This window comes from Poecilia reticulata, linkage group LG18 (genome assembly GCF_000633615.1).
Source record: "Poecilia reticulata strain Guanapo linkage group LG18, Guppy_female_1.0+MT, whole genome shotgun sequence".
Lineage (NCBI taxonomy): Eukaryota > Metazoa > Chordata > Actinopteri > Cyprinodontiformes > Poeciliidae > Poecilia > Poecilia reticulata.
In genome coordinates this window covers 6,553,602-6,564,509 of record NC_024348.1, presented here as the reverse complement: position 1 = coordinate 6,564,509, position 10,908 = coordinate 6,553,602, and the positions used below count along the sequence as shown (strand labels likewise).

Here is a 10,908-nt window from a genome sequence, read left to right as displayed (position 1 = left end):
GTTACACCTCTGAAACATTTTTTGCAGTTTCTTTGTGATATACCAGAACTATTTCACTTAAACATTTAATTTCCTGAGATATTGTCAATTTATTTTCAAGCAAAACTCTCAAAAAGAGCTGAGGATTTAGTAGTTTTGATTACGTTGTGCAGCTAAATATGGACGATTGTTAGTTTTTTTTTTTTGTTTTTAATTTTTCAGGTTTGCATCACAACACCTCGCGATGCGTTTCTGAGCCTTGATTGAACCTTTGTGCCGATTACCTTTCCATTGGATCCAAGCCCCTGGACCAACTGACAGCGTCCATCACTCCACGGTCTGCCGGATCATCACAACGTGGACCAACTTTTTTTTTTACTGTACTTGGTTAAACTATGATCTGGAAGCCGGAGCACCAGATATGCAAAAATCTACCTGCAGACTTTGTTGGCTACCCTGACACTGCAGTCATCCTGGACAGGGCTGAGCAGGTCTTCCTCTCCTCCAGTGACACATTTTCATCACCAGTAAAGACAAACAAGTCCGATGTCTGATCAGCTGCTAGGAAGTATATTATATATTCACTGTTCATTTTGCTATCCTGTTTGTACCTACAATAAAATTGAATCTCATTTGTAATACTCTACATTTCACAAACCTTTTTTTCCCCATTTTTTGGTGTTTACGTTATATCAAGTATTTGCATGTAGATCAGGAATTCAAGTGAGATGTTAAAATGCAACACATTATAGGTTATACCAGCAAAGAAATGTGAATATTAAGTTGTTGTTAGTCATATAATTTAATATACTGAATAAGGCTGGATGATATGACTTACAACATTTTATTTTCATACCAGATTGGATTTTAATCGATTTCTCCCGTTCTCAATTTCTATAATAAAATCACAGAAAATATTTTCAAAAAGTGCCTTTATTTCAATCATCTGTTCTGTGAGTTGTATGAGGGAGCATTAAGGTCAGGATACAAGAAATTTTAAATGCAAGAATGTCGTTACAGCAGAATAAAGATGCAATTTTATAACAATGTCTTAAAATTACAAGAAGTCGTTTTAATGAGAAATAAAGATTCAGATTGATCTGCTGTAACCAGCTCAGTCCACATGTGGTTCTGACATTTTCACCTCAACTGACCAGGTAAGCATTAAGGTAAAAATAAATAAAAAAAATACTGTATAAGCAAACACTGTATATAAAACGGAAAAAGAGAAACTGATAAAAATACTTTCTATATATAAAGAAAACCAAAAAAGTTAATAGGAGAAAAGTTGTTTGCAATATTAGTGCAACTCCAACTATAATAAAGATTAAAAAAAGAGAAAGAAAACGTAAAGTTAAAATAACAAATAATGCCAATTTAATAATTCAGATCTAATGCGTTCTGGAATCTATTATTGATATTTTACAAATTTCACAAATCAATTAGAAGGTTTCACAAATGTTTTATTTATTCTGCTGTTAGTACAGAATAATCTAGTTAGGTTTTAAATGTCTAAATGTGTTGTAGTTTTTAAAGTACAACACATTAAAAAAGCTCAAGATAGTGAAAAATTAAGCGTAATCGCCCTTTAGCTATTTTCCGAATTAGATGCTACATTCGGAAGCTAACTTTAGCTTCGACTGATAGCTTGGGCACAATATAGACAGATCTTTATGTTTAGATAGATGTATATCTATATCTATCTATACAGCATAGATATGTAGATTGCACACTCCACAGATAATCAAAACACTTAATGTTTACGTAGCACCTTTGTAAGCTTGTCACTGTTAGCTACGTCAGACATGAGGCATTATGATGAATACAAACGATTTATTAGCTTACCTTCGAAGTTATTGTGAAGTTTTGACACATCCAACTTAAATCCTTTGTTGTTGGAGCGTTTCAGGACGTCTGAATAATTATATAGGCATCATTAATAGTCCTGCAGCTACTGAGGAGCCACTGTTAACATACTGTTGCCTGTGCATCGGAACCATTATATGTGGCAAAAAAATTGCGGAAGTGCTAAAACGGAAGTCCGTGGCGTATACCCTATTGACATGGGTTACAAAAGTGTATACAGTTTCTGCCTAATTACCGACGTCTGATTACAATCGTCTCTCTTCGCTATAGATAACTTTGTCTCTTCGTTTTAGATGGGAAACTGAGATGGGACAGAAAAAAAGGTGTGAATTTCATCAGCGTTCTCAAAGATCCACTACGAGTCAGGTTCTATTGATCCTCAGTGTTTGTACACAGGAAACAACAAGAGTCACTTTTAGTAGAAGCAGGTAAGACTCTTGCCACAAAACATGACTACATGCGTTGATAGAACTGTTTTTTCAGAAAACATGTTCAATCTGGAGAGACTTAGACAGAGAAAGAAAGCGATTAAAAGAGTTTAATGGCAAAATGAACATAAAAATACGCCAAAGCGTATGATGGCGAGAGGCTGGTAGATGTAAGCCAGCTGCTGGTGACTGGGGCGTTAAAATTTGAGGTGCTGTTAGATGAAGGCCAGCGGGGGACGCCGAAGCGTATGATGGCGAGGCTGGTAGATGTAGGCCAGCTGCTGGTGAGCAGATTAGGCCATGGGTGAAGGTCCTTTTGAACTGGAGCCCAAACGATGATTGGCTGGAACGAGGCTTGGACCGGCGCTGATAGGTCCAGGTTGCAGGGAGGGAGGCGCTGATTGATGAGGCAGGTGCGACTAGAGTCTTCCAGATTGAGCTTTTGTCTAGACTCCATTTCTCTTTCCAGTTGAAATGTGTCTAGCAATGCAATTATGGAAAGAATCCCCAATATAAACACATCAAAAGTTCTCAAAACAGCATTGTTTTGAATTAAAATTAAAATGGGAATATTAAATGGTGAAGTTTACTACAGTCACCAGGTTGATTTATAGTTTAGCTACATGTTTACTCTTCAAAATAATTTCATTATCTGACAACTGAAAATATGGAGACTTTGAACACAAGCAAAAGGTAACATCTTTACTTGTGCTTGCTAACCAATCTGTATTGTCTCCTTTTAACTAACCATATTGTTGCAAATTAACCAGTGTTTGCCGAATTTAAATAACCACAGTAAAGCTTCATTTCTCATATAAGACAGTTTTGCAAATACTTTTCTTATTGCACGAAATATTTTTTTAACAACCTTTAATAAAAACATGCAGTCTGTGAGCAGGTGGCTGAACAAGTAGCTCGTGTTTGTGGTGGCAAAAAAAGGAAATTAATGGCCAAAACGGGAAATGTTTGAAACATTAATAGTTTCCTCAAAAGAAGGAACCACAATGATGAATGTTCTCTGAAGACAACGTTCAACTATTTTTCACTCATTCTGCTAGTTTCAGCTTTTCTCTTGTGACAAATATCTGAATTTCTGGAGCTCACAGGAGCAGAAACATTTTGTTTCTGGACTTAAACATGGACCACATATTGCTCTGTGTGCTGGGAGTATTGTGTAAGTACATTACATTTTCTGTTTGAATCGTGTCGGTAAAATCATCTTTAGATGTTTGGACATTAATGGTTGTGGTCAACAGAGAAGAGAAACGCTGAATGTTGGTTGATTGCTTAGTTTGCTGCAGATTGTTTTAAACATATATTTACTACTTTCACAGTTTGGCCCTGATTATAAATTCCTTCATGATAAGTGTCCGTACAGAAATTTAGACTTTCAGCACATTTCATATGTATAGAAAGCTTTACCATTATCTGTATAATAATCAGTGTTTCTGAGGACTTGTTCCTTCTCTCTGAGGAAGAAGGATTTTTGTTTTTACACCATTTAATTTGAAAAATAATTTTTAAAAAACCCATCTAAAATGAACAAATATGCTCATCTTCAATCAGATATAAAATGCTTACCATTTGAATTGATATTTTTAATGAGTCTGATTCCAATGCCATCTTGGTTGCAAGTTAACGTGAGGAAATGAGAACAAACTGACGATATTTTTGACATCTTCGTCAGAGGAGCTGTAATCTGAATGTTCATCTATAGCTTGTAGCTCTGAGACTTTGTCTCCCAAATTAGTTTCTGCTTCCTCACCTCTTGTGCAACATAAATTATAAAGGTACCTTATTAGATACCTTTATAATTTATTAAGGACATGGACAGGGAACGTTGCAGAACTTTGTGAACGTCCCCATTTATGTAAATAAACAGTATGAAGCTCTTAAGTCACAAAGGTCATACACAGTAGATTGGGATGTGTCTAAATTGGTCCATTCTTCATTGTGTTAAAATGACACTTTCGAAAGTGTTATTTGTGAAAGAGTTGAATCAACACTCTCAGTAGTTGAAATTTAACACAGTGTTCATTTGCCTAACATAGTATAGTGTCAATAGGTAACACTATGAATGTGTTAATTTAACCCAGAAGTGGGTTAAATATAGAACATAAAAATCTGAGTTTTAAAAAACTACTGGTAGGGTGTGCTGTGGTGGCGCAGGGGTTAAGCACAACCCACATATGGAGGCCCTAGTTCTCAATGTGGCTGTCGCAGGTTCGCTCTCCGGCTTTTACTGCATGTCTTCCCCTTCTCTCATTACCCACTTTTCTGTCAATTCACCATCAAATAAAGGGCACTAGAGCCAATAAACACTTTTGTTCCAGAAAATTCCAGTCAATAATCCCCAAATTCATTTTAAAAGACATTAAATGCCACTTGAATCTACAAAAATACCAACATAAGTTGCGGTATAAAATCTACTTTTATTTCAAAATAAAAACATCAAACAGCACTGGCAGCAATATACAACAAAGGTCACACATTAATGGGACTTTGCACTGAAGGTGAAGTCTGCTTTGAAAGATCATTGAAAGCTTCCATGGATGATCTTGTGATCACTGATGGTGAAGTTGTGCTCCTCTTATTTTCATCAACGTGCAGGAGGAAGGGCCATCATGGTTCCACACCAGTGAGGAAGTCTTCAACACTGGCTCCCATCTTTGGCAAAATGCTAAGACGACAAATAATAAAAAATTATCAATAATATATAGCACAGTTACATTCAAATAGCAAACGAAGCCAATGAGAGAGTGCCTTTATAAAGAAATAGGATCATTAGAACATACCTGCACATATCTGACAACATGGTCCACTGCTTGACATGCCTGTTTTTATCAGCCAGGAAGGAAAACAAGAAAAATAGCAGACACATTAGGATAATAAATATTTTAAAAAGAAATGCGAGCAAAACTAATCAGACCCACCTGTGTGTGTCACCATCATATTCATCCAAAATACTCTGCCCCCCTTTAGCCTGGAGAGCATTTCACCACTTGCTAGATAAAGCATAAAGCATGACAAAGTCAGAAATAATTACCATGAACACAACTCAGACATTAAGTGTCACATAATCATGAGGTATTATAGAAATTAGTCAGCTTACAGAAACATTCTGAACAGCATTAAAAGTCGTGCCAACCTGTCAGAAAAAACGTGTTGAAGTCATAACAGGCTTCAGTCTCCAACATGACATACTAATGAAGAAAAAAACATTTTGGCAGATTTTAGATATGCCACCGGTACAAAAACATCGGAGTCAAATGGCTTAATTGCCTCCTCATTGTGTAGATATGTTCTCCAGAGTCCTGCTAATCACCTAATTATTGTATTCAGGTGGGGTGCAGCAGCGGCACATCTAAATGTTGCAGGACAGTGACCCTCCCGGACTGGAGCTTGACACCTGTGGCATAGATCAAGCCACCGGTCCAGCACAGCCAAGCCCCCATTTTGCAGTCTACAGCCAAAAACTTAAAGAAAACGACCCTCCAGCTGCGTAATGTTAACTCAAATGGCCTTCAGATTTTTCTGACAGTTTTAATGTTTCGGTTAACCACCCGACACCTTGTGCTGCCTGCTTGGCTAGCTTTAGCTGCTAACAAAAATAATAAACAGTTGTATACCGTAATATCCAAACAAATAAACGTATGTTAAGCGAACTATGTATTTGAATTGATACTCTTGCACAAACAGAAAATTAATGCATCCATAAAAAAATAGTCAAAAACATGATCATTTTAATATGGAACTTACCTTCTTATAATAAGCTCCAGACAAGACGCCATACTGCTGCCTCCCCAAACGCGTGACGTCACAAATGCGTTGCAATTGTGGGAGGAGCTGTCTGGTGATGATCTCTAATTAACACCAGACGGAATTGGTACTAGTGTTCATTTAGAAATCAACACCAGACAGAGTTTCTTTTATTTAACTCTCTGGAATAACACCTACTCTTTAGGGAAACTAACACACCATCCATCCATCCATCCATCCATCCATCCATTCATTTTCTTTACATCCTTGTCCCTTAGTGGGGTCAGGAGGGTTGCTGGTGCCTATCTCCAGCTAACGTTCTGGGCGAGAGGCGGGGTCACCCTGGACAGGTCGCCAGTCTGTCGCAGGGCGAAACTAACGCTCATGTTGTTGAATTAGACTAAACAAGTGTTGAATTAACACTGTATTTTTAACATGCAACACCAACAATGGAAATCTAACACTTTTGAATTTGCTGTGTATAGAGGTCAACCAGGGTGTTAAGTCAGAGAGGAAAGCCAAACCTGTAATGTAGTAAACTAACATGGTTGGTGTGCGTGTGTGTGTGTGTGCGTGTGTGTGCGTGTGTGTGTTTAACTTACAGGAACTGATTACTCTAGGTCAGTTTTATTCTTCCACTGATTCCAGATAAATCACTGAACATTCAAAGACCAGCAGATCTTCATCTCTGTGGCACAATCAGATTTCTTAAATGCTCCGTTTCCACCCACACTGCTGGATCTGAAACCTTATGAAATGCCTTTCGTAAGGTTGAAATACCTTATGAAAGATGTTTCATAAGGTATTATGAAACACTTCTGCAAAGGAAAATGCAATACATTATGCAGAAGTATTGCATTTGCATACTTCTGTAGAATGTATTGCAGATGTTTCTTTACCGTGACTTTGTTTCACATCTAACAACATTTTAATCTGTGCTTTAGTTCTCAGTTTTCTCCTCTGCTGTGGAAACCCTCCAGGTAAAAGAACATTCTTCTTTTTTCTTTACTCGAGCTGGAAATCTTGGCTGGTATTTTGGCCAATTCCTCCTGACTCACCTGGTGTAACTGAGTCAGGATTGTAGGTGGTGCTGTTCTTCCACCTTTTCATCTGAACACAATGGAACCGAGATCAGATTTCTGTGACGAACCCTTGAAAACATTCAAGGGAAGTCTGAGCTATAATTCCCTTTATAAATGACCGTCTGGGTTATTGTCGATTGGGAAGAAAGTGAGAAATTAAAATAACCAATATTTACACTTATTCTTCCGTCGTGATGGAATCTCATTTCTGAAGTGCACCAGTCCCTCCTGCAGTAAAACAGGAAAAACATGATGCTGCTACTGCTGTTAGATTGGTATTTTAAGATCTCTGTGGATTATCAAAGTCTTTAACCAATTTTATCCGGTATCCTTACAAGGTCTTTTCTAATTTATTCCAGTTTCCTACATAAAACAGGAGTGAAGAGAGCAGAGGTTCTTTGTGTCCTGGAAAAATATCACTAAAAGTTACAGAAGAGAGTTTAGCTGTTTCTTCAGGTGCTGATGAATGTACACACAGGCACACAACACTTTTGTGTGTTTCATTACATTCTGTCAATTTGTACAGTTCATAGGCAATCTGGAGATGGCAATATGCAGTCAACGGCTCCAAAGTCAGTCCTCACTGTGTCTCCATCATGGCTGAATCCTGGAGTCTCAGTGACTCTGAGCTGTGAGGTTAAATCTTCATCTGCAGGATGGAGGTTCTACTGGTACAAAGCTGTTCCTGATTTATCAAAGTACAAATACAGATATGATCCACTGCCTGGTACCATCAATGGGACTGTAGAGAACTACTTCATCATTCATGGACAGAAACAAACAGCAGGATATTCATGTAGAGCTGGAAGAGGAAACCCAGAGGATTTGACTGATTATAGTGTACCAAAGTTCATCTGGTCTGCAGGTCAGTGTGATTAAATGTAATAATCTGTACATTTGATTGTCAATTAAAAAAATTCTCATTTTGACTGAAAATGTAGTTTATGTTAAAAGCAATGAAGAAGAAAAAAAAAACTTTGTGATTGTGAAAACTAAGTTTCATGAATTAAACAGGGACAGGAGAGGGTGGAGAAATAGAGAAGATAACAATTGTTAAAAGATATATTTTTCCATCTAATGAACATGCTTTACTTATTTCTGTCATGATTAATTATACAGTACATTTCATCTGTTGAAATCTACAATGTAAACTCAAAAAGGAAAAAATCCTGTAAAACACAAAAACAGATTTTACTGTCAGTTGTCTTTCTCTTAATCTGTTTGGTCTCTTTTTTTTTTCTCATATTTTAGATTCTCATCCAGCAGCGTCTCTCACTATGAGTCCTGACAGAGAGAAACTTTTTACTATTGATGAAATTAAACTGAACTGTGAAGGAAGCTCTGCTGACTGGAGAGTGAGGAGATTTACACTATCAAACTACAGACCAGATTTATCACACTGCTCCAACTGGGGGAAAATGACTGGATCCTCATGTACCTTCATCAGTCCCCAGTACCACAGAGCAGTGTACTGGTGTGAGTCTGGATCAGGAGAGTTCAGCAATGCAGTCAACATCATTATAAACAGTAGGTTAATTTACATGTTGGTTTGACCTCCTGAGTTTGACGGCTTAGGCTATTTTATGAACGTTCATGATGTTTTGCAGCTTTTGCTTTGAATTCTGCTTCATGTTGAGGAATTGCATAACGATGAGTTTGATAACATTTAATGGCCTTTAATGTTTTCAATTAAAAATAATAGCACCGGTGTTTTAATTTTAAGAATTTGAGTCTTCTCTTTTCAAAGCTTATTTTAATTGCAATTTTTTCGTACAAGTTGAAAACATCACAGCCGTATGAGTGCGTGCAATGTCACGTTTATATTATACATGTTATCTATCTTTCTAGGAAAATGAGTATTTGAACACCCCGTCACTTTGCAAGTTCTCCCACTCAGAACTCATGGAGGGGTCTGACATCTTCATCTTAGATGCATGTCCACTGTGAGGGACATAATCTAAAAAAAATCCAGAAATCACAATGATTTTTTTAATTAATTGATTTGTGTGTTACTGCTGCAAATGAACACCTATGAAAATAAATCAATGTTAGTATTTGGTCCAGCAGCCTTTGTGTGCAATTACAGAGGTCAGTTTTTCATTGGTTTTGCACTGCAGTAGCGATTTTGGCCCATTCCTTCACACAGATCATCTTTTAATCAGCCACGTTTCTGATCTGTCGCTGTGGAACACGGAGTTTGAGCTCCTCCAAAGATTTTCTATCAGGTCTAGGTCTGGAGACTGACTAGGCCACACCAGAACCTTGCTATGCTTCTTATGGAGCCAATCCTTGGTTAATCCTGGCTATGTGCTTCGGGGTGAAGACCCAGTCACGACCCTTCTTCAGTGCTCTCACTGAGGTTTAGGAATCAGTCCAGAACTGCACAGGAGAATCTGGTCAATGACCTGAAGAGAGATGGCACCACTGTTAACAAGGTTACTGTGGGTAAATACACCAAGTCGTCACGGAGGATGACCGGGGCCATGTATTGTGAGATTTTGGGTAACAACCTCCATCCCTTTCTTAGGATCACTGATACGCTGCCAGGTGAGGTCTTGCATGCTGCCCCAGTCTGACGGAGACCAACAGTCATGTTGAGCTTCTTCCATTTTTTAATAATTGCTCCAACAGTTTATCTTTTTTCACCAAACTGCTTGGAAGTTGCCCCGTAGATCTTTCCAGCCTTGTGGAGGTCTGCCATTTTGTCTCTGGTGTCTTTGGCAGCTCTTTGGTCTTAGTCATGTTAGTAGTTGGATTCTTACTGACTGTGTGGAGAGGACAGGAGCCTTTATGCAGCCAACGGCCTCAAACAGGTGCTTTAAATTTAGAATAATAAATGGAGTGGAGGTGGACTTCTTAAAGGCCACCTCTGAGGGCAAGAATTTTTGCTGATGGGCTGATGTTCAAATACTTATTTTCCTCACTGTATATATGGAAGAAAAAAACCAAAACAAAAGCATATCTTCAAATATTTTTCCAACAGCACCAGAGTCAGTCCTCACTGTGTCTCCATCATGGCTGAGTCCTGGAGCCTCAGTGACTCTGAGCTGTGAGGTTAAACCTTCATCTGCAGGATGGAGGTTCTACTGGTATAAAGCTGTTCCTGATTTATCAAAGTACAAATACAGATATGATCCACTGCCTGGTAGCATCAATGGGACTGTAGAGAACTACTTCATCATTCATGGACAGAAACACACGGCAGGATTTTCATGTAGAGCTGCATGGAAAAACCCACAGTATTTGACTGATTATAGTGTACCAAAGTTCATCTGGTCTGCAGGTCAGTGTGATTAAATGTAATAATCTGTACGTTTGACTGTCATTTAAACAAATTCTCATTTTGACTGAAAATGCAGTTTCATTTCTGTTTAAAGTAATGAAAAGCAAAAAAAAAAAAAAAAACATTGAGAAAAATAAGTTTAATGAATAAAAATTAAACAGGGACAGTGTGCTGAAATAGAGAAGATAACAGAATTGCTTGTTTAAAGACACATTTACCCATCTAATGAATATGCTTTATTTATTAAACTCATGATTACACATACAGTACATTTCATCTGTTGAAATCTACAATGTAAACTCAAAAAGGAAAAAAATTCTGTAAAACACAAAAACAGATTTTACTGTCAGTTGTCTTTCTCTTGATCTGTTTGGATTCTTTTTTTTTCTTCTTGTATTTCAGATTCTCATCCAGCAGCGTCTCTAACTTTGAGTCCTGACAGAGAGAAACTTTTTACTATTGATGAAATTAAACTGAACTGTGAAGGAAGCTCTGCTGACTGGAGAGTGAG

The 10,908-nt window shown here is 37.7% G+C and overlaps 1 protein-coding gene across 1 annotated transcript in view; it reads left to right on the top strand.

The window, feature by feature from the left end:
- The first annotated feature begins 7,635 nt into the window (after positions 1-7,635).
- The window catches only part of LOC103480290 (low affinity immunoglobulin gamma Fc region receptor II-like), an 8,861-nt gene continuing 5,588 nt past the window's right edge, over positions 7,636-10,908 (top strand). The window contains exons 1-2 of the mRNA XM_008435176.2: positions 7,636-7,979; positions 8,366-8,641. Coding sequence (XP_008433398.2) covers positions 7,667-7,979; positions 8,366-8,641 — 589 coding nt within the window. The 5' untranslated portion in view covers positions 7,636-7,666. The remainder of the gene's footprint in view (positions 7,980-8,365; positions 8,642-10,908) is intronic.